Below are 27,900 nucleotides of genomic sequence, written 5' to 3'. Positions count from 1 at the left end.
TAGCAAATTATATCAATATATTTGTTATTATTGCTTACCATTAATGCCATAATATTGATTCAAATTATTACCATGTTAAACAAATATTTCAAAAACATTCTAAAGTGATGTGTCCTGCATTGAGGAAGATTATTATTTTCTTTAATATTGATTATTTACTTTCCCGGACGAAATTGGGTGTTGACAACGGCTATCGCTCCCTTTTCTAGGGTGAATCCTCTCCTATGTAACAGTGCCCTACTTAAATTCTAGTGTGGCCTCTCCTTGTTGTCTGTGTGAAGGCTAGACTTTTCTGTCCAAACTGTTGGATTTGAAGATGGATGGGCTGCTTCCATGTGTACCTCCCAAGCTAATGAGTGCAGCTGCTGTGTTGCTTCTAGACCAGGCCGTGAGCATGCCATCTGCACCTCCCAAGAAGCTGTTGCCCGTGCAATTTATCCAACACCATTTCTCCAACACTAGTGGGCAGCTGCTGCTTAAGTTGGGATGTGGTGTGTTGGACATGTTGCAGGCCCGTGAATGTGGAAAGTTGCTACTGCAAGAGTGTAGGCTGCAATTCTCCTTGAAGAATGAACGAGGGGTGTGTGCTTCCCATTGCTGCCAGGTGGAGTTGTTGTGTGCTTCCATCAGCTGCTTCCAGGTCTGTGAGCTAATTCCAACAAAAGAAGGAAAATAAATGCCCGCGTGATGGCCCAAAATAATCTTGTTGTTTGCACCTAATATTTGTTGGATGCTCCAAAATATTTTGCTGGACAGTGTATGTGGGTGTTGGTTCTCCAAATGTTGGGATCTTCAAAGCTGAGGCCTTACTGCCACGTGCTGGATCTCTTCTCCCAAGCTGGACCGAGACACCACTCAAGGCTGGATGATGGAGTTGCTTGTTGCACCGCTTCTTCAATTTTGGATGCTGCTGGAACGTTCCCTTGCTGCCACCGTGGGCCCTTCACGTGCTGTAGTTGGACCATGTGGAATGTGGGTGTTGCTTCTCCAAATGCTTGTCGTGTTGGACTTCGTTGTCGTTTGCACCTGCTGTGTGAAGATGGAAGCTGCTGGATGCATTGAATGTGTGCTAGATGCTTCATGGGTTGTTGCCTAGTTGCTGAACAAATGAAGTTGGATGAGAGCTTGCTGCACGTGGGTCGTTGCTGGGAGAAGGCTGCTTGTTGGGCGCGAGATGCTGGCCTTTTTATTTTTCTGCTTCACATGGACGTTGTGTAGACCGCTGCCCTTTTTTTTTTCATTCAATGGGCCACTAGATGTAATAAGCAATGAAGTCTGTGTCATTTTTTCCAAAGCAAAGCCCAAAGGAATCAACCCTTGCCTTTCTTATAAATTGAATACTTTAGCGATGTTCGGTCCTTGCACGCTGGTACAACATCACCCTTTTAAGAGTCCATAAATTCTTCTATTCATGGGTCTCTTCAAAAGATGTGGCAGTAGTACTCCTCGGGTGAAATGTGGCAGCCTCATTCTGGATGTAAATTACCGTCTCCTCCAAAGATCTTGGATGTCACCATGTGCTGTTAGGCTTGCAATTGTGTTTTGTTTCCAACTGGACAGTGGATCATCATGTCGTGATATAATGCTTGTGCATCTTCACTTAATTAATTGTGCATTCCAAGTCATGAATCAGCGTTACAATTTTTGGTGGTGGCTGCACACTTTCATTTAACCTCCAAATGTCCCAAATTATATTTCCAAAATTTTCCCTGCAATTCAAAATGCAAATAATTAGCTCAGAATATTCAAATTAATTAAATAAGAATTTCTGGTCAAATTAAGCACAATTAGCAAAAACGGGAAAATACGGACATTTAAGCACAATTTCCTGATTAAATTCAGTACAATAAACTACGTGAAGCTAAGAAAATATTGACTCATCACTCCTGCATGTTCAGTGCATACTGACACTGCTCTCCAGCCCACTCAGTCTCCAAGAAGCTGTTAATAGTTTCAGGGTCAAATCTAATGACCTTCCCCCGAACATAACTCGTATACCACTCCATGTTCGCCCCCATTGGCAAGGCATTAGTGTAGAACTCCTTTACCACTGCAATATTAGCAGGTACAGGGTATGTAGCCAACTTCTCCCAATTCCTGCTTTCCAACTCCGCACCAAACTGTGGTGCCAAATCTGGGATCCACACTGCCTTTCTCTCCATCAACAAACGCCTCTCTTGGATAGTAGTAAAGCATTGCTCATGCCTCCTAGAGATGAATCTGTTGGAGTAGAAGCTTTTTGGCTCCTTTCTCTTGTTGCCCATGGTCTTTACTCTCCTTGAAGATGAAGATGTCATTCCTACATCAAATACAATTCACAATACCAAAGAATTCACCATTAAGGGTAAGCAATCCATCAAACAAATACCATTGCATCACTGACCAGCGCTGAGGGCAAAACAGGGCCCCTCAACGCCACCTACAAGTCAAAATCAAGCATCCAAATAAATCTGCAGCCCACCGCTCAATAGTAGCTCATCGCTCAGCGGTGACAGCGACCGTATCAATAAAGACAAACAACAGTTATCGAATGAGTNAAACNATAAAAGCATTAAGCACAGATGAGAACCCAACAATTAATAATCAAAGCATATGGAAACCATATAAATAAACAAGAGTTTCAATAGAAGAGAGTATCAAAAGATTACATTGTTTCCCCCAACAACAATAGGGTTTATTTCACCATTGTCATGGTGAACTTAGATGAAAAATTGATGAAGAATGGAAAAGCAAACTCTAGATAAGATGAAAAGGAGCCTAAGCATCCAAGAGATCCTCTCCAGAGAGTGAAATTAGGTCTGGCTGACCCCTTCTGTCAAAAGAATACATCTAAACTCGTAATAGGGCTATTTATAGGTGAGGAGCGCAATAGAAAACAGGCCCAAGCCCAGCAGACAACCGCCCGGCTGAACAAGTGTGGCGCCCGGCGGTTTCCCTCAAATCGCACTACCGCCCAGCGGGGGGTCTACCGCCCGGCGGTTTGCCTCTAATCGCAAATCCGCCCGGCGCCCACGCCAGGTGCCTACTCCTCGCCCTGGACCACCCAGCGGTGTAATTTGTCGCCGGGCGGTGCGTCGACTCTTCAGTTCTTCAATTTTCTTCTCTTTTCTTGAGTCTACGACTCTTGGAAAGCTTTAGAGAGTGCAAAGAAAGTGTGTAGGTCAGACAAAGACGCTTGGGCGAGGCCTAAGGGGTGTTTAAACAATGCAAATGGGCCTCCAACATTGAGTTGCACTTAAAAAGCCCAAATGCCTCTGTGACGCCACCGCTCAGCGGTGGTTTTTACCGTTGAGTGGTAATGCGAATTAAAATCCTTCCCCCCTTTTTTTTTGCCCTTGCATTTTATGACTTGTAGCACTTAAATTTAACTCAATTTTCAATTTTTAAGTAATTCCCCTCTCTCATGCAACACTCAAATCCTAAAATGCAATTAAAACAGAGTTAAAAATTAATAACAATCAACTAGGTTGCCTCTCAGGTAGTGCTTGTTTAACGTCACGAGCCTGACCCAAACCTTTCTAGAACCCATCAATAGGTGCAAATCCTTCCAACACCCTTCAGTAGGTGTGCTTACTTGTATCCTTCAGTAGATACATAAATAATTAGCATCCCTCAGTAGATGTTATCCAATAAAAATTGTTTAAAAATCCAAAAATTACAAGTCCAAATAATCCAAAATAAAATAAAAATAATGTTCTACAATTATTGGGATGCCTCCTAGTGAGCTCATGTCTTCTCCTCCATGTTGATGTCTTCGTCGCACCAACTCATCACTTCTCTTTTATCCACCCTCTTGACTCTTCTGGAGTATGGACTTTCAATCTCTACTACTCCTTTCTTTTTATGCTTCTTCACCATCCATTCCTTCTTCTTATATTTCACCCTTGAACAAGGTTGGAATGGTGTGTCCTCTAAGTCAATGTGGAATGTGCCTCCTTTGTCAATGTCTTCTTCTTTAGGCACCTGCAAAATATTACAATTATTATTGTTAGCACCTCTAGATTCTCCACTTGCAGCATCTTTCCTTGAAGATTTATATTTGGCCCTTTTTTGTATTTGTGTGCGCTTCTCCTCCGAGCTAGTATAAATCAACTTGCTTTCTTGGTCCTTCAACATCACCATGTCATCATGGATACTAATAACCATTTTTTCCGTTTTCATGAAAGGCTTCCCAAGAATCAATAGAATCGTCTCATTGCCCTCCATCTCCATTACGACAAAATCGACCAAAAACTCAAGATGCTCAACACGAATGACTACATCCTCCATTACACCAGTAGGTCTATTAGAAGGTCCATCCGCCACCATCACAGAAAGATTAGATGGTTTCAATGTTAGCCCACCAACCTTTTTCAGTAAAGATAAGGGCATCAAATTAATTCGAGACCCAGAATCTATTAAAGCTCTCCTTGCATTAGTATCTCCAATGGCGCATGGGATAGTAAGACTCCCTGGATTCTTCATCTTAGGCGGATGCTTTCTCTTCTTAGGACATGTACAACTTTCTTGTTTTTCAGTTTCTTCTTCTTCAAGATCCATGACTTCTCCAAGATAGTACTTTATTCGCTTCGAGTAAGCAGGAAGTTGGTGGAGTACTTCAGTTGAAGGCATAATCTTTATCTGGTTAAATATCTCTCTATAATGCCCACAATTTCTTTCTTTTCTCTCTTCTCTACTCTCATTTTTTTCTCTCTTCTCATCCTCCTCGTCCTCACTACTATCTAGGTCAATAATTTCTTTTTCCACTCCTCTCTCATGTAAACTCACCACAACTTTGCACTCTTCTTTAGGGTTAGCATCAGTGTTAGCCCTAAATTGATTCTTTTTCGTGGCTTCCACCCTTTTTGATAGTTGACCAATTTGTATTTCCAAATTCCTAAAATTGGCTTCATGACTCTTATAGTGAGAATCATACACCTTTAGGAATTTATCAAATTTATCATCCAAGCTTCTTACATTCTTAGTGAAACTATCCACCTTCTACCATAAGGGTGGTTGTTGTGGTTTGTTGAAAAGGCCTCTCGTCTGCCCAGATGGGTTACTTTGGCTCTGCCCAATACTAGGATGATTCTTCCAACCCTGACTATAGTTGCCTTGGTTGAAGTTACCATGTCTATACTAGAACTGATTCCCTATAAAATTAGCCTCTTCTTGTGCTTCTTCAAGTGCAGCACATTGACCATTAACATGATCACCTCCACGGAAATCACAAAGTTGTTGAGCTTGAGAAACATTCCTTATCTCCTTCAGAATCTGCAACATAATCTTCGATAAGTTCTCCATTTGTTGAGTGAGACGTTTTCCTTGAGCTAGCAATGCATCTTGAGTTGGCAATTAGAGAACTCCCCTTTGTTGAGCCGTCACACCCCTTTCTTTATGATTCTCTTGCTCACTTGCAGTCATGCTTTCAATTAATTCATATGCCTCGTCATGAGTCTTCAACTTAATATTGCCTCCAGCTGAGGCATCCAACATGAGCTTGGACTGAGTACCCAGGCCTTCAAGGAATGTAAGCACCAATGTCATTATGTCACATCCATGTATCGGCGTCTTTCTCAATAGACCTTTAAATCTTTCCCAAGCATGCCCTAGAGTCTGCTCCATGCCTTGTCTGAATGAAGAGATCTCCAACTTTCCACTGTTAACCTTGGACTGTGGGAAATATTTACTCAAAAATTTAGAAACAACAGCCTCCCATGTTGTAAAGCTCCCCTCTGGAAAGGAATTTAGCCACAACTTAGCATTGCTTCATAATGAAAAAGGAAACAAACTAATTTTAATTATGTCATATGACACTTCACTAATCTTCACAGTATTGCAGATTTCGTTGAATGTCGTAAGATGATCGTAGGGGCTTTCATTTGACAAACCATGTTTAATGTGTTGTCCCTTGGCATAACAATGCTATTGAAGTGTTGGGGACCAACAACATTAGTTGCATCAGCAAGTGTACATCTAGGAGCTCCTTGTGCCATCTCCTCTGTACTTTGAGTAATTGCCTCTGGTGAGTATAGTAAAAGGCTTTCAGGAGAGGGAAATAGCTCTATGGATGGTCTTTTGGCTTTCTTTCCCCTCCTATCACTTAGTGCTTCGACAAGAGGTTGATTTTTCTTGCTTCTAGTGTGAATTGATTCCTGCATACACAAGAAACAAAAACCCTAAAAACACTTTTATAAAAATATAAAAACAAAAAACAAATACAAACAAATATTAAAAATCAAGTCAAATTTAATCAGATTCACACTACTAGTAAAGTTAAACAACGAGTCCCCAACAACGGTGCCAAAAACTTGTTTACACCCTGGCAAGTGTACTAGATCGTTTCCCAAGGGACTCTGTGGTCCAAACGTTCATGTGAATTAATCAAATGTGACTTGAAAGAATAATAATTTGAGAGTTTAATGCAAAAACGAAAGTAAACATGCAAATGCAAAAGTTGAATCAATTGACAAATAAGAATATGAATGAGTGGAGTTGTTGGGGTTTACAATTTGATCTTGATCCACCCTCCTATATCTACTATTCCTATTATATTCCAGTTTATTATCAATGTTCATGCAACTTTTTAAATTACTCTAAACCCGATCTCTTGGCGAAAAGAGCCTATTACCATAATTACTAGTTTACTATCCCTAGTCTCCCTAACAATTACTAATGCATTAACCACATAAGCTTAAAGGAATTGACCGTCCTACTCCTATTCCTAGGTAGTATTGCATAATCAAGAGAATTCTTCTTAGTTCTAGATTTTCCCAAACGTTCCCATATCGACAAAATCAAAGATCATGACATTGAATGAGTTAAACAATGCAAGCTTTAAAGTACATAGAAGAAAACCCAAACAATTGATAATACAAGTATATGAATAAAATAGGAATTTCAATATCAGAGAGTTTCACAAAGATTACATTGTTCCCCAACAACAAAGGGTTTAGTTCACTATTGACATGGCGAAACTATATGAGTTTAATGGAAAGAATGGAAGAATAAACCCTAGAATTGGTGAGTTGGAGCCTTAGCATCCAAATTTCGCCTCCAAGCAGTGTAGAAAGTGTTATGTCTTCTTTCTCTGTCAAAAGATTACCCTAGAATAGTTCTGAGGGTCTATCTATAAGCTATGAAAAATTACAGAATTATGGCGTAAGCCCAACTACAACGCTCAGAGCTGGATTTGACCGCTCAGCGGTAGGTGTGACACTCTACTGGATCGCTCAATGTTGACGCTTAAGCCTCCTACCGTATTGAATTAAAGTTCTCAGCGCTCAGCGGTGGCGACAGTTCTTCTTTCACCCCTCAGTGTTGGCCCTTAAGCATTCTACCGTATTGAACTCCATAATGCTGACGCTCATCGTTGGAATTGGCGCTCAACGGTGGGAGCGTGTTAATCCCCTGGCAAGTGTACTAGATCGTATCAAGTAATAATAAAATGGTAAGTCCAAGTATCGTTTTCCCAAGAGACTCATGGCACTAAATTGTTGTGCTTTTGCTTAACCAATCAAGACTATAAGAATAATATTTTGTGGTTTTTGAATATAAAGTACGGAAAAATAAATGTGAATGCAATTTGATCAATTGAGGTTAAACACAAAAGTGGATGGATGATGTAGATAATATGAGATGAATTTGTTGTTTAGGTTTAAATTTCACCTAATCACCCTCATATATGAATGAATTCATCTTCTTCATTAATGTTAATGCAAACTTTCTAGTCTACACTAAACTCGATCTCTCGACCAAAAGAGCCTATCACTAATTACTTGTTTACCATCTCTAGTCTCCCTATGTAATTAGCAATGCAATATATTATAGAAGCAAATACAATTGATTGTCCGACCCTTATCTTTAGGCAGTATTGCTTAATCAAGAGAATTCCCCAGATCGTGATTTGTAGACATCTCATGATACCAATCTTAGGGAGAGAAGAGGAGAGCTGTCACCACCTCTAAATCCACCTACCCTAAGAGTGCGATATCTCCTCGTGATATTTACAAATCATAAGATTTATGCGAAATATGAACAAATCATAACAAGAATTTGAGCAAAGAAGAATATCTCTAACAATTAATGGAAGAAGCATATATATTCAAGAACAATTCAAATACAAGAGAGTTTAGAGGTTACCTCTTTTCCCAACAACAAATAAGATTAGTTCTCCATCGTCATGGAAAAACTAGGTGAACAGTGGAATGAAAGAGATGGAAACCATAAAAGGAGAAAAGGAGAGTTGTCACCATCTCCAAATCTACCCCCCAAAGGGGTGAAAACTGTGTTTCTGTGTCTAAGCCTTCAAAAGATACAGACCCTAAGATGTTTTGACCTTTAAATAGGGCATAAAAATAACATAAAACAAGTCCAAGCCCAAACCAATCATAAAAATAACAGAAAATAGGTCCAAGCCCGCGTCCCCAACACTCATCGCTCAAAAACGGCGCTTAGCGGTTAGCCTTACTGGCGCTCAGCGCCCAAAATTGCCGCTCAGCGCTCTGGTCAACATTCTGGTCAGCTGGTTGACTTTTCTGGTTGACTGGTTGACTTTTCTGATTGACTGGTTGACTTTTCTGCATTCTATTTGACTTTTCTGCACTACAACCCTTGGTACTTCAACGCTTCTTTCAAATCATTCCAAAAACCTATAAAATCAAGGGAATTTATTGATAAAATCGTAAAACATGTCCTCAACTCTCTTATTTACAAAACTAAAGAAAAATCATGATTCCAAGCAAGTTTCTAAGTCAACAAGGGTGCATTTGATATCAAAATTAAGTATGAAAATAACGGTTTTTCAACCGTTATCAGAGCGATTCCTCTTTTGCACCTTTCTTCATCCCTTCTTGAGTCTAACTCCTTCCTACTTCACTTTCCATCCTTCAATTCCCATTAAATCCTATCAAAACAATGTAAAACCAAGCATAATATTTCTAAAACCATCTTTGACTCTCTTGTGACCTAACTTAACTGTTTTGCATAATTTTAAGCTCATTCTAAGTCATAAAGAGTGTGTTTTAATATCAATTTCACATATAAAAATAAGGGATTTTAGATCGTTATCAGAGAGCACCATTTGCGTGGACTTGAGCCAACTTTTCTGTTATTTTTATGACGTGTTTTGGGCTTAGACCCGTTTTCTGTTATTTTTATGCCCTATTTAAGGGCCAGAACGTCTTAGAGAATGTATCTTTTGATGACTTAGGCACAAAAACACATTTTTCACCCCTTTGGGGGTAGATTTGGTGAATTGACAACTCTCCTTTTCTCTTTCTAGGGTTTCTATCTCTTTCATTCCATTGCACACCTAGTTCTTCCATGACGATGTAGAACCAATCTTATTTGTTGTTGGGGAAAGATGTAACCTCTAAACTCTCATATATCAAAGTTCTTATTTTATTCATATACTTTTGTTATCAATAGTTTGGGTTTTCTTCTTTGTACTTTAAAGCTTGCATTGTTTAACTCATTCAGTGTCATGATCTTTGATTTGGTCGATATGGGAACGTACGGGGAAATATAGAATTGAGAAGAATTCTCTTGATTATGAAATATTGCCTAGAGATAGGAATATGACGATCAATTACTTTAAGCTTCTGTCATTAATGCATTAGTAATTACTAGGGAGACTAGAGATAGTAAACTAGTAATTATGGTAATAGGCTCTTTTCGCGGAGGGATCGAGTTTAGAGTAAATTAGAAAGTTGCATGAATATTGATAACAAATAAGAATAGTAGATATATGAGAGTGATTAGGTGAAATCTAAACCCTAACAACAAACTCATCTCACATTATCGACATCATCCATCCATTTTTGTGTTTAACCTCAATTGATCAAATTGCATTCATGTTTACTTTTCTGCACTTTGAATTCAAAAACTCCAAAATATTGTTCTTATAGTCTTGATTGGTTAAGCAAAAGCACAACAATTTAGGGCCTGGAGTCTCTTGGGAAAACGATACTCGGACTTACCGTTTATTTATTACTTGATACGATCTGGTACACTTGTCAGGGTGTTAACACTTGTAGGGTTTGATGGAGTTTTGCTGTGAGAGGTACAGTAGAGGCAGTGTTGAGAGCTGTACTATGTAACCACCAAGGTAAGGGGAGCTAATTATATGTTTTAAATTATTTATTTGATATGTATGTATGCTATTTTCCGAAGTAATGTGTTGTTGGACTTAAATGTTAGATTGTTGTGTTTAAGCGGCGTGTAATATAGTATTGAAATGGTGCATGTTGAAGTGTGATATTTGTAAGTTATCTCTGATGAATTCGTTTTGCTAGACTGCTTCGTGATTGTAGGAGTTGGACTTGTAGATTTTGTTAGAGTCAACTCTAGTTGGAGAGCCAAGTGTTGGGGTAGAAATTTTAGGTCATGTTAGAGGAAGTAAGGTAGTGGTTTTGGGCATTCGGGGTCTAGAGCACAATAGGACAGTTTGGATAGTTTAGGTAAGTATATTGTGACTTGTTAGGCACATAAAATGGAACTAAAAAGTGTTAGAACTAGAAGAATGGAGATTTAGCCTCTAAGTTATGGAAATTAGAAATTTAAAGTTGAATATAGGTCTAAATCACTTTAGAATCCCTATAGGAACGTTTAAAATCAGTTAATCCCGTTCAATTAGGTTTACATTACGAATTAAGGGTCCTAGAATTTGGGGAAAGGGACTAGAATTGGCAAAAAGGGGGTGCGTGGCATAATTTGCAGATTTGGGCATTTTGCAGATTATGTAGACTCGTTATGCGAATTGTTTCGCATAGCGAGTCCCTGCAGGGGAATGGCCTTTGTCCAGTCTTTCTCGTTGTGCGACTCTGGTGCGCTATGCGAGAGACCTGAAGTCTGCCACCTCTGTCAGGTTAATTCGTAAGGGGAATTATCGTATGTTTTTTATATAATTAGCTCATCCTTGTTTGTTTTGTGTTTGCGTCATGTTTGTGTGTGTTTTCTTTTGTAATGATCATTCACTTGGATGTGAGGAGAGGAAGATGAGGTCTACCTTAAGCATGCCTTAGAGGGAGATGACAATGCTGCAACCTAATTTCCTTAGGATTTCTTAGTCATTTTATGTTATTTTGAAATACTTTATTATGTTCAAATTTTAATTCCTAACTTTTAAAAGATGAAGATAAAATCCTAATATCTAAATTTTATGTCTTAACTGTTTTACAATATTATATTTAATGCTTCTTTATTTTTATATATATATATATATATATATATATATTTTTTTTTTTTTTTGCCATATAATTGGAACATTAATAATCCGTATAAAAAGATTAATATTTGCAGTCAATTAAAAAAAATGTTATTTATGTAGTAATATATGATATATGACGAAAGCCGTAGAGAGTGCATCAAGCTTCCTGTTTTTTTCTTTTCTTTGACAATCAAAGAAAGAAAGCAATTTTTCTTACTTTTGCATTTGAAGCAGCAGTCCAATTTCAGGTGATGCTGCTAAATTGTAGACTTTACCGGCAATTAAGATTTTTCCACGGTTGTTGACGGTTAGCTTCGCTTTTCTCTTCACCCTGCTTTGTCCAAAACGTTACACTATGTGCATGTACCATTTGACCACGGAAACCAAACCAACTCCAAAACCAAAACAAGGTTAAGAAAAGTGGTATCGTCTACGTCTCTGCTACAGCGACGTAGATATTTTACCTTAAATCCCCAATCTCTCGCGTTTTCCCTTTCGTTCTGGCGTTGGCGTTTTATTAAGGCGGCGCGTGAAGCAGGGGTAAAACAGTCAGTGGGTTAAAAATATCAATGGTGAGTGGTGATGAGGTGGGACCCGGAGGCAGACGTTGTGTGACGTTTGCGCACACAACGTGGAAAGAATGGACGCGTGAGATGGGATGAGAGGATGGAGGGCGAGATGAGAAAAATGATCGGGTGGGAGAGGGTACACGAAGTGTTACCATAGATATTTAGATTGAATTTGAGATTATAGATAGATAGATAGAGATAGATATCTAGGAAAAGGAGGGGAGGGGAAGAAGGTTTTAGCCAGCGCCTATTCTTCACCACAATTTTATTCCTTCCTCTTCTTCGCTCACTATATATTCAATAATCTCTCCCTTTTCTCTTTTCAGCTGCTTTAGTTCTTTCTCTTCTCTCTCTTCCTTCTCTTTTTTTTCCCTTATTAGTCATCTTTTATCTTCGGTTTGTTTTTCCTTTCCGCTTTATTCTGTGTTCTATATCGTTATCGGTTATTTCTGCACTGCTTCCGGTGAGTTCTTTTTGCATCCGTCCTTCCATTCCTTCATTCCTTCATCCACTATTGTGTTACTGTTACTCCGTTTCGTAGCGGTTGTTGCTTCAAAGCTGCTTGCTTCACTTAGGTTTTAGAATTATCCTTCTTTTGTTTGTTTGTACTTTTAGACCACTGCGTGTTTGTGCAATTAATATTGTTTTTGCACGTGCTGTTGCAACTTATTGTGCTTGTTGACTCATTTATTGATGTTTTCGTTTCTCTCGATTTTATACGTTCGTAAGGAATGGTTCGCATGTTCTTGTTAAGTGTTTTCCGCTGTCTTATTGCTATATCTCGTGATGTATTGCTTGATGCGCTTTTTCTCTATTTTTTGTTTGTGGATTTTTATAATCGGCTTTTCCGAGCTCAAACTGTGTTGTTACGATTTTGTCGTGGTTCTTTGCTGCTGGTGTTGATTTGTTAGCACTGCATTCCACTTCCCACGCTTGTTACTTTTTACGAGTTGAGTTTCCTGAAGCTAAACTTCTATTAAAGTGGGTGCCGCTGTGGTTTTCCTTGTTGATTTGGTTTTACATACAAGAGAGGAAATAGTAGATTGACAAAATTAGGAAACGGAATGTGCTATTTAATTATTTAGTTAAGTCTTGTTATATGGCACTCGACTTATCCCCACGACAAGTAGCCCTGATATGTTGTCCTTTTTTATGGATCAGTTGAAGTAACTCTTGATCCTTAATATAGGCATTGTGCATCTTTTACTTGAACTTTAATTACTATAACGTAGGATTCATTTCAAAATTAATGTGATTCTTAGTGTTTGTTTTTAGAAAATATATAGTTCTTGTGAAATTCAATTTAGGAGATTGATCATGTAAGTATTCATAGTGTACTTTTCTAAAATATCTTTTATGTCCATTACACATTATGAAATTTTGTCCTAAATATTGATGCTTTACGTCTGAAACTTGTCTGCACGCTTATCTGATTGCATCCTGTTTCTTCTGCCGCATATCTTGATTTCTTAAATGTTTCATAAAACATACAGGCTGCTATTGTTGATTCATGGCTAGGGTTTTAGCTCAGTCAATTAATGTCCCTGGTCTAGTGGCTGAACATAGACATGGTCAGCAAAACGGATCTGGAAGATCAAAAAGACCAGCCAAAATGATGAATGCAGTACGTACAAATGGATTAAGAATGTCAGGTTTTACAGGACTCCGAACTTTTAATCCTTTGGATACTATGTTGAGACCTGGAATAGATTTTCATTCAAAAGTATCCATTGCAACTTCTGCACCCCGAGGAAGATCTACCAGATGTGTACCTAAAGCCATGTTTGAGCGTTTCACTGAGAAAGCAATTAAAGTAATTATGCTAGCCCAGGAGGAAGCAAGGCGTCTTGGTCATAATTTTGTTGGAACAGAGCAAATTCTATTGGGTCTTATTGGTGAAGGCACTGGTATTGCTGCCAAGGTTCTAAAGTCAATGGGGATCAACCTTAAAGATGCTCGTGTGGAAGTAGAGAAGATTATTGGAAGGGGGAGTGGATTTGTAGCTGTTGAGATTCCGTTTACCCCTCGTGCAAAGCGTGTTTTGGAACTTTCACTGGAGGAAGCTCGTCAACTTGGTAATCATGTTTTTCACCTTCTTCCTTCCTTTGTTTTATTAACTAATATATACATGGCAAAAAAATATTTCTGCCGGCAACAGAGGATATTCTTCCCTTTTAGCCATCTGTCAGTCTATTCTTAGTAGTTTTCTCATTGTTTTTTTGGTGTAATTGTTACTTGAAATAATGTAGAAGAGATTTGGTTATATAAGATCTATTATGTATATATATGTCAGGCAGTCTTCTATTATAACAAAGGATAAAGCAGAGGATTGAAAAAGTGGCCCTATGAATTTATGATACAAGCGTTTCTTCAATGTTGTCATAAGCTTTTGTTTAATACTTTGTCTATATATCTGGTCAATTTTACCAAACTTGTTCATTGGTCGTGTGTACCACCACTGAATGGTATTCTCTTGCTTTAAAATGCATTTAGAGTTGAGTTTGCGGCCATATGTTATTATTTATTTTGTTTAATGCTGCTCTGTATTTTGGGATAAAAAATTATACTTAGTCGTAATGTTTTGTCTTAGCTTGCCGGAATTATGACCTTAATCCTTAATATTTTCAGGTCACAATTATATTGGATCAGAGCACCTGCTTCTGGGTCTTCTTCGAGAGGGTGAGGGTGTTGCAGCACGTGTTCTGGAAAACCTGGGTGCTGATCCTACTAACATTCGCACACAGGCTAGTATTATGCTTTCATGTATCTTTTTGCATCAAACCTCTGTTTGCAAGGATACATAATGAATTTATGCTTAACTGATAGTTTTCACTGTATGGGTGCAGGTTATTCGCATGGTGGGTGAGAGTGCCGACAGTGTTACTGCTACTGTTGGTTCAGGAAGTAGTGGGAATAAGATGCCAACTTTGGAGGAGTATGGTACCAATTTGACGAAGCTAGCAGAGGAGGTATGGAGAGGTCATGGTTTTCTTTATGAAGGTCGTAGATCTTGCTTTATTGTGAATAAAAGCTTAATTTCTTATGTGCTTCCTAGGGAAAATTGGACCCTGTCGTGGGAAGGCAGCCGCAAATTGAACGTGTGACACAGATTTTAGGCCGTCGAACTAAAAATAATCCTTGTCTGATTGGAGAACCTGGTGTTGGGAAGACAGCAATTGCTGAAGGTCTTGCTCAGCGGATTGCAAATGGTGATGTTCCTGAAACCATAGAGGGCAAAAAGGTTAGTTGAAATCGATGTACCTCTGCTGTTCTTGAAGTTAGTGTTAAGTTACCTGTTAAGTTTGGGGGCTTCATAATCTATTTTTGTATACTATGTACTGTTCAAATTGCTGGAATTCTAAAAAGTCTCATTTCTGTATGTGTGTGTGTATATATGTATGTTTATGAACTTTTTTTACATGTGTTATAAAAAGGAGTTTTGTGGCACCAAGATGGCCGAATCCGTATCTAGGGCACACCGTCCCATTTTCAGTGATGATTGTATGATAGTGATTTCACTATTTCATACGAATATTTCAGGTTAGGATAGGTAACGGAATTATTTGTTTTGTGGTTTTCAGTATGATTTGACAAGTCCCAAATCTTAAATAAACATGGATATGCGTTTTGCTTAATAATATTTGGCATACAATAGCCTGATTTGGACATGTTATTTGTTGACTATTAATATAATACCAAACAAGTAGGTCATCACCTTTGTATTAGTCATTGTATTTATCTTTTTGAAATTAATGGGAATAAAATCTGGACGGGATTATCAAGATTGGTCCTGTTTGAAGGGAATACACATGTGGATTAAGTAGTTATCCTTTGATAACTTTTCCTTTCTATTTTTTCGTAAACAAACTATTTAAAAAGCTGACCCTGTTTGGTGAAGGTACATAAAAATGATTGCATGTCTAACCCACTCCCTCCTCATACTTGACAACAAGCATCTTTTCTTGATATCCCACATTCTATAATGCACTTTGTTTGGAATGCATTAGGTTATAACCCTTGACATGGGTTTGCTTGTTGCTGGAACTAAATATCGTGGTGAGTTTGAGGAGAGGTTGAAGAAACTTATGGAAGAAATCAAGCAAAGTGACGAGATAATCCTTTTTATCGATGAGGTACACACTTTGATTGGAGCAGGAGCAGCAGAAGGGGCAATTGATGCGGCTAACATACTTAAGCCAGCTCTTGCAAGGGGTGAACTCCAGGTAGTACTTTCCCCTGCTGACATGTTCAAAATGAATTTACTGCTTGTTGACTCTGATGCTATTCAATTTAATATGTGAAGAGGGTGAAAAAAATTGAGTTTTTGACATTTGGGTTTTAGTAGGATCACTCAAACCTGTGATGATAAAGGAAGAAAAGACTTTCTCTGGTCATAATATTGTCCTTGGAACTCCACACTATACAAAAAAAAAAGTATACAATCTTCTGGTCATTCCATGCTTATAAGCTGTTAAAACCATTGAGTTATTTAACATGTCTGCTATGAGCAACTCTCTAGTCTCAATTCTAATATGGTCGGGAGTTGTTGCCAACTCGTAGTCAGCATTATATATGATATGCTGAAGATTTTTAATCCAAAATTTCAAGCTTGGAATTTCCTACAGTTTCAATTTCGGTTGATGACACATCATAATGGCTGTTGTAGGCATATTTTGAAGGGGGTTCCGAGGCCTATGCTAAACTCCTCTACACAATGAATATCTTCTAAAATGTAGACCATTAAATAGTTTAATTCAGTCCCAACTACTGGCATTGTTTTAATTAGTTTGTTTTGATATTTCTGCAGTGTATTGGAGCCACAACACTAGACGAATATAGAAAGCACATTGAAAAGGATCCTGCTTTAGAGAGACGATTCCAGCCAGTTAAAGTACCAGAACCAACTGTTGATGAAACAATACAAATTCTGAAAGGACTTAGAGAACGATATGAAATTCATCACAAGCTCCGCTATACTGATGAGGCTCTTGTAGCTGCTGCACAGTTGTCATACCAGTATATCAGGTTAGTCATAATTCTTCTCTCTTCTCTGTTCGTTTAATGTCATTTATGTTATAGATATTTTAATTCGCTTTTTAACATGGCATGTTTAAATTGGAAATTTTTCCTTGAATTAAGCTGATGTATGTGTTAGTTATGGAATTTTGCAACAATAGCTTCCCTCTTTGAATTGCTTTATATTAGTTACATTTATGTCTGAATGTACTGATGTGATTGATATTGATAGACCCTGGAGGGTTTATGAAAGGAGGAAGCGGAATAACTAGTGGCAGTTAGTTAGTTAGTAGAGGCCTAACTGTTTCTAAACAGTTAGAAGGGGGGAAGAGACGTATTGTATATAATCTGGGTTATACCAGATTGGGGAGGAGCTTTTGAATTGTATAGTCAACAGGCTTTGTCTTGTGGAAGGGGTTACGCCCTTGTATCATTAAGAGTATAAACCCATTCTTTTGTTAATAATATTCAATTTTGATCCTATTTTCTTGCTGTCTTACTATCTTTCGAGGGGAGGAGAGCGATCTTGATCAGGTTTCATTATCAGAAACCTATCAATTTGGTCCGACTTGCCGGATCATTTCGGTGAGGAAAAGTTCGCTACAGCCGAGACGAAGGCCGACACGGTATTTCTACGACATGAAACAGGGGCTTTGAGGCAAAATTACGAAGTGATGCGCCAAGACATCCAGGCAATCTTAAAGATTGTAGGAGATCGCGTCAGTCTTTGGTGAACGAGAACGAGGGTGGTCCAGAAGGAGTGAGAAGGGTAGAAAGGAATCACGAAGGGACATCAAACTGGAGGAAATGTGTGGAGTTGCCTGTGTCTGAGGGGGGAGAACCATGGAACTGGATTAATAGAGTTGAAAAGTTTTTCGAAGTCCAGAAAGTGGCCGAAGAAGAAAGATTGCAATTGGCGTTTATCAGTATGGAGGGATACACCGGGAATTGGTTTCGCTTCTGGAGGGAAAAAACTAAGAACTAGAACTATTCTTGGAAAGGCTTGAAAAGGGCTTTGGGAATTCGGTTTGGAGGAGGAACGATCTACGAAAGGCTAGTTGCCATCAGGCAAATGGGTCCCGTGGACGAGTACATTTGCGATTTTGAGGCTTTTGCAGGGCAGACGGCCAAGCTTCTAGAAGAACTGTTGCTGAATTATTTCATGGCGGGGCTACGAGAAGAGATGAGCAACCATGTCAGGCCACACGACCCACAAGACCTGATGACGACGATGCGTGTCGCTCTGGATGTAGAGAAACTGTGCCCCTTTAAAGACCAGAGGTGGATTGACATCCAAGAACTAGAACTCTTGGGGAAGAACGACGAGGGTGGTGGCGCGAGTTGAAACTAGCCACAATAATCATGGCCGAGGAGGAGCTGCAGAAAGCATAGGGTCCTTAAAGAAAGAGGCGACTCAGGGGGGTGGAAACACGAGAACCATGGGCGACGGGAGAGGGAGAAACGTACACAACCTACCCTATTCCGAATTTGTGAAGAGAAGAGAGGAGGGAAGGTGTTTTCGATGTGGCGGACCTTTCACCCAGGGCATCAGTGTCCTGAGAAAGGAATAAGGTTGCTAATACTGGAAGAAGAGGAGGGAAATGATAATGAGAAGGAGGTTGAGTTGAATCGTACGTAGATGAAATTGTTGGCGTTCTCTGTCGGCGGGATAACTTCGCCGAAAACGATGAAGTTGCGGGGAAAAATACAGGGTAGAGAGGTGTTAATCCTCATTGATAGTGGCGCCAACCACAATTACATCAGCACGAAGCTGGTGAAGGAGATGGATTTAGACGTGGAAGATACCCACCCCACCTTGTAAGTTTAGGAGATGGCCAAAAGCGAAGGACCCAGGGGCGGTGTAAACAAGTAGCGATAAGGATGGGGGAGGTGGTGATTGTTAAACCATTTCATTTGTTCGAATTAGGAGGTGGAGACATTATTTTGGGGGTTGAGTGGATGGAGAAACTGGGAGAGGTGCTGATAGATTGGAGCCAGTTAACCATGGTATTGCACCAAGAAGGAAAAAAGGTGAAGGTGAGGGGGGACCCGACGTGGAGAGGAAGGTGGTGGAACCAAGGGCTCTTCTCAAAATGGGAGATGCTGAAGCATGGATGTTGTTTGGGAGTTGGGCCAGATTGAAGTGAAGGAGACAGAAGAGTATGGGCGTGAATTGACGGTGGCACAGAGGAGGGAACTAGAGCAAGTGTTGAGTAGGCACAAAGGGGTGTTTGCTGAAACGATGGGGCTGCCACCTGATAGGGGATGGTGCATAACATCCCACTTAAGGAGGGGACAAACTCGATCAACCTTAGACCTTATCGTTATCCACATGTTGTGAAGGGAAAAATAGAACAACAGGTGGATTAGATGCTAAGAACAAGAGTGATAAGGTCGAGCAACAACCCTTATTCGAGCCTTGTTATCCTGGTCAAAAAGAAGGACGATAGTTGGAGATTTTGTGTAGATTACCAGGCCTTAAATCGTGCCACCATACTCGACAAGTTCCGTATACTAGTTATTGAAGAGCTGTTAGATGAATTGAGGTGTGTCTCCAAGGTTGACCTGAAGGAGGGTTATCACCAAATTCACATGGGAGAAGGAGATATCGAGAAGACAACTTTCAGGACCCACCAGGGCCATTACGAATTCCTCGTGATGCCATTCGGCCTGATCAATGCGTCAGCGGCATTCCACAGCACAATAAATAATTTGCTTAAGCCATATTTGAGAAGATTCGTCTTGGTGTTCTTTGACGACATATTGGTCTACAGTAGAAATTGGGTGGAACACTTACAACATGTAGTGAAGGTGCTGGAAGTGTTGGAGAGGGAGAACTGGGTGGCTAATAGGAAGAAGTGCCTATTAGGTCAGACCCAGATCAAGTACCTGGGGCACATTATATCCCATAAGGGGGTGGAGATGGATTCAGACAAAGTTAGGGCAATTTTAGAATGGGAGAGGCTGAAAAACGTGAAAAATCTAAGAGGATTTTTGGGACTAACAGAGTATTACCGGAGGTTTGTCAAGGATTATGGCAAAATAGCTAAGCCATTGACAAAACTGTTGAAGAAAGGAGGGTTCACGTGGAATGAGAGGATAGAAGAGGCCATGAACAAGTTGAAAAAGGCCATCACCACTGCACTAGTGCTAGCCTTGCCTGATTTTAGCCAATCCTTTCACATAGAATGCGACGCCTCAGGCAGTGGGTTTGGGGCGGTGTTGACCCAAGGGAAGAGACCACTTGCTTTCTTCAGTAAAGCTCTCTCGGAGGGGACCCTTAGCAAATTTATATACGAGAAGGAGTTGATGGCGTTGGTAATGGCCATTCAACATTGGAGACCATATTTGCTAGGACAGAAATTTGTGGTGCACACTGACCAACGAAGCCTCCGGTATCTCCTTGAGCAACAGATCACGACGCAAAACCAACAAAACTGGATTGCCAAGCTATTGGGGTACGACTTCGAGATAGTATACAAAGCGAGGGTAACGAACTAGGCAGCAAACATGTTATCTCGAAGGAATGAAGGAGATGAAAACTAAGGGAAGGAGCTGTGCGTGATAGCGAGGCCTTATATTTCGAGGAGTTGGTGAAGGAGGTGGAGGAAGATGAGGCTCTGAGGAAGATCATGGATGACATCAAGCTTATACCTTGGAGCGAGAAAGGTTACATTATAAGAGGCGACTGGTTATTTTAGCCAAATCTGTGTGGGTGCCCAAATTAATTGCAGAGTTTTACTTGACGCACACAGGGGGGCATTCGAGGGTATATAGAAAATAAAGGAGGGTGGCCCAATCACTATTTTGGATTGGCATGAAGAAGGATGTAACGGACTTTGTAGCTAGATGCCTCGTTTGCCAACAACACAAGTACTTGATGTCGTCACCCCAAGGATTACTGCAACCGCTTCCAATACCAAATGCGATATAGGAAGAGTTAATGATACGAGATGCCTGAGGAACTGACCGATTGGCGCGACGCGAACTCGATCCAGAGGTTCCTCGAAGCTTCTCCGATGAGAAGACGCAGCGGAATGACAGTAAAGAAGCTCTAAATCGAGCTGACTCGAAGGAAATGGAAAATGAACACAGTGAAACCCTAGAAAAGAGGGGAAACTGGATTTGGACCGATTAAATGGTGAGAAACGAAGTTTAATCGGTGGAAAAGGTTTGGTTTGGTTCAAAAGAGGTTTTAATCGGTGGATTTTGGAAAACGGTGGAAAGGTGTTTAGACAAGGAATCAATGGTTAGAAATGGTTGGAAATGGTGAAACGGAGGAGAAACGGAGATTACCGTGTGGGAGGCGTTGTGATCTGTGAGGCAAAGGCTCGTGAAAAGAGTTTCACCAAAGAGACCCTAAGCAGAGACTATAGCTTTGAATGAAGCTAATGAATGAGATGTGTAATTGATAAGCAGAGGTTGGTGTGGCTGTGACAGATAAAGTTTATTCTCATTAAGCTCAAAAGTGATTACAAGATGTGTTAGCATGCCTATATATAGGTCACATGCTTAACACAATACAAAGTACATAAAAGAAAAGCTATACTAAAGACATTGGGCTTTGGGCCCGCGTATCAGTTAAGCATGGATTTCATCGTTCGACTGCCTAAGTATGGGTATTTCCTGCCACTCAAGCACCCATGCACCCATATTCGACGAGGACGATTGCAGATGTTTTTGTCAAAGAAATTGTTCGGCTGCACAGGATACCCACCTTCATTGTGAGTGACAGGGATCCCTTATTTTTGAGCATCTTTTGGAAGAAATTGTTCAAGATGTAGGGTACTCAGTTGAAGACGAGCATGGCGTATCACCCAGAAGCGGATGGGCAAACAGAGGTGTTCAATAGGGTGCTAGAAGGTTATCTATGCTGTTTTTGCTCAAAACAGCCAAAGGGTTGGTTCGCAGTACTTCCTTGGGCAGAATACTGGTATAACACTAGCTACCAAGGAGCGATAGGGTGTACCCCTTTTGAGACGGTTTATGGATGACCCCCTCCCTCGTTGCATAGATTTATGCCAGGAGAGTCGTTGGTTGAAGCTGTGAGCCAGGAGCTGCAGACTAAAGATGAAGCGCTGAAGCAGCTGAAATTTCATTTGGAACGAGCCCAAGACGTGTTGTTGAGACAAGCTAATAAAGGGAGAAGACCCGTGAATATAGTGGTGGGAGATTGGGTGTACCTGAAAATACGACCTCACATGCAGTGTTCCATGCCAACCCGTCTTCATCCCGAGCTAGCAGCAAGATACTTTGGGCCTTTTAGATCATCCAGAAGGTGGGTGGTGAAGTAGCTTATAAGCTCCAACTGCCTGAAACAGCACGCATATATCCGGTCTTCCATGTGTCACAGTTGAAGAAGGCAATAGGGGAACATAAAGTGGAGAGGGAGCTGCCCAGAGAATTGCAGGCGGAAGGCCCTTCATTTTGGCGCATCAAAATTCTAGGAAGAAGACAAACACAAAATGGAGAGGAGCTGGTGCAACCAATATTGATATAGTGGCAAGAGGGAGGTCACGATGGGGCAGCATGGGAGGTTCAGCCTTGGGGATAAGATTGATCTTCAGGTGGGGGGTATTGATAGACCCTGGAGGGTTTATGAAAGGAGGAAGCGGAATAACTAGTGGCAGTTAGTTAGTTAGTAGAGGCCTAACTGTTTCTAAACAGTTAGAAGGGGGGGAAGAGACGTATTGTATATAATCTGGGTTATACCAGATTGGGGAGGAGCTTTGTCTTGTGGAAGGGGTTAGGCCCTTGTATCATTGAGAGTATAAACCCATTCTTTTGTCAATAATATTCAGTTTTTATCCTATTTTCTTGCTGTCTTACTATCTTTTGAGGGGAGGAGAGCGATCTTGATCAGGTTTCATTATCAGAAACCTATCAGATATCTATGTTAGTTATCATGCCATCCTTTCATTTATAATAATGTTGTCCCTGCAGTGATCGGTTTTTGCCTGACAAAGCTATAGATTTGATTGATGAAGCTGGTTCCCGAGTTCGGCTTCAACATGCACAGGTATATATTATTTGTTTACCCTGAACTATCAGTTCTAGCTTCTATTATTGAGCTAATATGGGCTGTAACTCTATGTACATCCAGTTACCTGAAGAAGCAAGAGAACTTGACAAGGAGGTCAGGCAGATTATCAAGGAGAAAGAGGAAGCTGTTCGCAACCAAGACTTTGAAAAGGTAAATATCTGTCTGAGGATTTAACATGACAAGATTTTTTGGACATTTTCACGAAAATATTCAGCTACCTTGGCTGAGGAAAGGAATGTATTTGCTAAAGTAAACGCTAAAAGTGATTAGCATTTTATCAATTATATAAAATGGCTTTTGATTATAGTAAGCTGGTAGAGTTTAAAGAATGCTGTAGTAGTATAAAGCCCCTTCTTTCACAAAAAAAGGAAAGAGCAGGGTAATGGCTGGTTCTTTTTGTCAGCTGTACTATGTTTTTGCTTTTAATTTATTGGTTGATGATGTGAATTTCTGAGCAGGCTGGAGAGCTACGAGATAGAGAAATGGATCTTAAGGCACAGATCTCAACACTTGTAGAGAAAGGCAAGGAGATGAGCAAAGCAGAGACTGAGGCAGGGGATGGAGGTCCTACGGTGACTGAAGCTGACATACAGCATATTGTCTCATCCTGGACTGGTATTCCGGTTGAGAAAGTCTCGACAGATGAATCTGATCGCCTCCTCAAGATGGAAGAGACTTTACATAAGCGAGTCATTGGTCAAGATGAAGCAGTGAAAGCCATTAGTCGGGCTATTCGTCGAGCTCGGGTTGGACTGAAGAACCCTAACCGTCCAATTGCTAGCTTCATCTTTTCTGGTCCAACTGGTGTGGGTAAGTCTGAATTGGCCAAAGCATTGGCTGCATACTACTTTGGCTCTGAAGAAGCTATGATACGACTTGACATGAGTGAGTTTATGGAAAGACACACAGTTTCCAAACTTATTGGTTCACCTCCTGGATATGTTGGTTACACTGAAGGTGGGCAGTTGACTGAGGCAGTTCGACGTCGTCCTTACACTGTTGTACTATTTGATGAGATTGAGAAAGCCCATCCTGATGTGTTCAACATGATGCTTCAGATCCTGGAAGATGGAAGACTAACCGACAGTAAGGGAAGAACTGTGGATTTCAAGAACACACTTCTTATAATGACATCAAATGTTGGAAGCAGTGTGATTGAGAAAGGAGGCCGCCGAATTGGATTTGATCTGGATTATGATGAGAAGGATAGCAGTTATAATAGAATCAAGAGCTTGGTGACTGAGGAGCTAAAGCAATACTTTAGGCCAGAATTTTTGAATAGATTGGATGAAATGATTGTCTTCAGGCAACTCACAAAACTGGAGGTGAAGGAGATTGCTGACATAATGCTCAGTGAGGTGTTTGATAGACTGAAGGTAAAAGATATTGAACTTCAAGTAACAGAAAGATTTAGGGACAGAGTGGTGGAAGAAGGTTATAATCCGAGTTACGGAGCCAGACCTTTAAGAAGAGCTATAATGCGACTTTTGGAAGACAGCATGGCAGAGAAGATGCTTGCTAGAGAGATCAAAGAGGGTGACTCTGTTATAGTGGATGTTGATTCTGATGGTAACGTGATTGTGCTCAATGGTAGCAGTGGAGCCCCCGAGTCCTTACCAGAGGCACTTCCTGTATAATGCGGTTAATTTTCTGATACTATGTATACTTAATTTATGTAAACCATAGTCATAGTATGTTTTACTTGTCAATGTACCCAAATCTTTTGATTGATACTGGTAGGCCTCATCTTTCTTTCCTATTGTCTAGAAAAACCAAATTCAGAAAAGGGTAGTGGGTTTACCAGGGGTTGGGGAAAACCTGAAAAGCATCTGCGGGAAGGTGAAAATCAAATCAGTGACGTGTTTCGTATAACTTTACCACCAATGAACTATTCCTTTGGAAAATGGAATATTTTTATGTTTTCACTGGTTTGACCAACGATGTAATAATATCCAGCATTACTGTGATTATCAGTATGGCCTATTCTTTGCTTGAGAATTCAATGCGTGTAATGACAAAATTCTAGCATGATAATGACAGGTTCAAGATAAATAGATCAAGTTGAATACGTAACTGTCCCCAAATCATCTATGCACACAAGTTTGCTGTGGATGGTAGTGAAGCAACGTGATTCAAGTGTTGTATTGGCCTGTTTTATAGTGTCTGTTAAGAGATCAGACACATTCATTCTCTTTCGTGATTTAGATATTTAACCTCTTGTGTCTAACCTCTTTTCATCAGCGTCTGTTAAAAGATCCAACACATTCATTATCTTCATCCATGGTTCGATTTATGGTGGTTTTCATCAGAGTTGGACGAAAGGTGCAGTTCAGGAATCAAATTCATGGTTGTACAATGGGCTAAGCGAACCAGTGGAAGACGGTAACTAACGGTCACCAAGAACATGTTCAAAGTTTTAAAGCTGATGCCAAAAAATTTCAAATTTATATGTTTCATTAACCGTACTTTAAATTTAAATTATGACTTCATAATATTTATTTAATATATCAAAATAATAAAGATAAAGGAACATTTAACTTTTTAATTTTATTTATTTATTTTATATATATATATATATATATATATATATATATATATATATATATATATATATGTAATGAGCATAAAAGAATGCAATATAAACTATGAAGTGACTCTTAGGATCAAATGTGGTTTAGGAATTAGGTTAGACACGAAGTGGGGGGAGGGGTGAGTTTGTGAAAAAGTTTTGTGAATGCAGATAAACTAAATTAAAACACAAATGCAAACAAAAGTGTAAAAAGAAATGTAAAAACAGGATGTGAAAACGGTTGGTCATTAACTTAATCACAATGCTTCCAATCACAGATCAACAAAATAAAGCGGCGACTCAAACCTCTAATCAAACACAGTTAACCAACTAAGCGAAGGCTAATCATGTTTTCATAAAAGCGAACTAAGCAAACGCAATGTTAACATCAAATCCAATTTACACCATGTAGTTTCATTAACTAAGCGAAGACTCAACACCAACTGGACAACTAAGCGTATACCCAATTGCAAGTGCAAATATATATTTCACATTAACCAAGTCAGAGTGGCAAACACAATTATAGTCCAGAAATCTCAAGGAAACATTGTAATTTTATTAATGACCAACCAAGTTATTTAAGCTAACATTGCAACTAAAGCAACAAGACCCAACATATTAGACAACATTAAAACAAGATAAAATAAAATACTAGATTCCAACAAGGCAACAAACAACTACCTAACACAGTTAAATTAAATTAAATGCAAAACTAAATTAGAGAAATCAAAAGCAATTAATCCTAATATGTAAATTATTTAAAACAAAAGAAATAAGCAAACACAACTTTTTCCTAGAAATTCATATGACCAAGTGTGCACCAAATAAAGAAATTGAACATGAAAATTGTCTAAGAAGACCTTCAAGGACGTGAGGTCCCATGTACACCAACCAAATTTGACTTTCTTCCTTCAATAAACAATTCAATGCATAGTCTTCTTGTCCCATGTGCTTCATTCTCCAAGGAAATAAGCATGTGCCTTAACCAAACAATAAAACCATGTTCTCTCTCCAACCATGTAGCAAAAACGTGATTGTACATACCAAGGCACAAAAAATGCCGAACCTACACTCCTCCTTTGTTGCAAAAGTGATTCCAAAACCAAAATGCCAAATGAAAATGCTTTGAATGCTTTTCCCAAGATACCATGTAAGCAAAGTCAATTGAAATATACCACTCAAGACATTCTCATTCTCGGCAGAAACAATGCTAGAGACAAAACTCAAAGTGGAAACATTCTTTGAGTAAGAAGAAGCATCTCATGTGTTGGTCCAAATTGGGTAAAAATTAAATGCACCTTTCTCTCTCCCTTCTCACCTCATTTTCGTTTTTTTCTCTACCAGCAAACATCATTCAGGTTTTCTTCCTTCATCTTACCGAAACCATGCTCCAAGAACCCAAGGTTCCAAATGCAAAACAATACACAGACATCAAACACAAAGTCAACCTCCTTCAACCCAACTTCTAACTCTCTTCTTTTCAAATTTTTGACAAAAACAAAATGGAATCCTACACCCCTTTGCAAAACCGTCCAGCCCTCATTAAGAAACACAATGTCCAGCTCAAAATATTTCTTCCAACCATAAAAAACGAAATGCAAGAAGGGTTCAAAACTCAACACCCATACACCAATTCAAGCTTCCTTCACCCCAAAACCCATCAAGAACTTCATTTTCATCATCCAATCCAAGAAAACCAAAGTAAATACAAAAATATGGCAGCAAAGAAGGAGAAAAACGAAATAGCTCTTCATTCAAACCAAAGACCCATCATGAAAAATGCAAGAAACCACCTCAAGACTCAAGCTTATGCTCTCAACTTCAAGAAGAAATGAAAGGAAAACGGGTGAGGGATTCACTTACACCAAGCAAAGATAAACAAGATTTAAGTAAGAGAAGAAGAAAAATATGATCTTGGTCATTCCATAGCTCCAAAAACGTAAAACCCTACATGGTCTCCAAGAGAGAGTTCATACATNCAAAGTGAAATGAAAAGTGGAGACAAGAAGTGTGTATCTCGGTCTTTGGCTCTAAAATGCCGTCCAAGCTCTAACAAAATGGTGGGGTCCACCTTCTAAAGAAACCCTAGCCAAAGGCCACATGTCCTACACATGGGTTTTTTACAAAATTGCCCCTAAAAGGGTCTAACACACCTAATTCTAATTACGGACTTCTAAAAAAACGAAATTACAACTTTAATAAGAATCTAAATGAATAAATGTTGAGCCTTTGAAAGTGTCACGCCATATCCCAATGCTCCAGATGATGTTTCCAAAATTTCCCTGCACTCAAAAATGCAATTAATCAGCTCAGAAAATCCAAATTAGCACAATTACGAATTTCCGACCAAATTAAGCAGAATTCGAAAAATAGGAAAATAACATACAATTAAACACAATTTCCTAGTTTATTTAAGTGCAATAAACTAAATATAGTTCAAAAATAACGACTCATCAACATGTATGTATATATGTGTATATACATACACGTGTATATATATATTTATACATAAATA

At 39.5% G+C, this 27,900-nt stretch overlaps 1 protein-coding gene across 3 annotated transcripts; it reads left to right on the top strand.

Moving 5' to 3' along the window:
- The first annotated feature begins 11,380 nt into the window (after positions 1-11,380).
- LOC106778859 (chaperone protein ClpC, chloroplastic) lies at positions 11,381-24,792 on the top strand. 3 transcript variants are annotated; one of them, XM_014666857.2, is made up of 10 exons: positions 11,381-11,495; positions 13,251-13,832; positions 14,386-14,501; positions 14,604-14,726; positions 14,813-14,998; positions 15,765-15,980; positions 16,565-16,782; positions 22,717-22,792; positions 22,877-22,966; positions 23,275-24,792. In XM_014666857.2, the coding sequence occupies exons 2-10, from the start codon at positions 13,268-13,270 to the stop codon at positions 24,451-24,453; spliced, it is 2,769 nt and encodes a 922-aa protein (XP_014522343.1). In that variant the 5' UTR covers positions 11,381-11,495; positions 13,251-13,267; the 3' UTR covers positions 24,454-24,792. The 3 variants fall into 3 exon arrangements, with proteins under 3 accessions (XP_014522343.1, XP_014522342.1, XP_022632058.1); XM_014666856.2 differs by lacking the exon at positions 11,381-11,495 and adding an exon at positions 11,945-12,220; XM_022776337.1 differs by lacking the exon at positions 11,381-11,495 and adding an exon at positions 12,314-12,332.
- Positions 24,793-27,900: the final 3,108 nt, after the last annotated feature.

This window comes from Vigna radiata, unplaced genomic scaffold, assembly GCF_000741045.1.
Source record: "Vigna radiata var. radiata cultivar VC1973A unplaced genomic scaffold, Vradiata_ver6 scaffold_185, whole genome shotgun sequence".
NCBI lineage: Eukaryota > Viridiplantae > Streptophyta > Magnoliopsida > Fabales > Fabaceae > Vigna > Vigna radiata.
The sequence above is the reverse complement of the archived record's forward strand: the minus strand, read 5'-3'. Positions and strand labels throughout refer to the sequence as shown.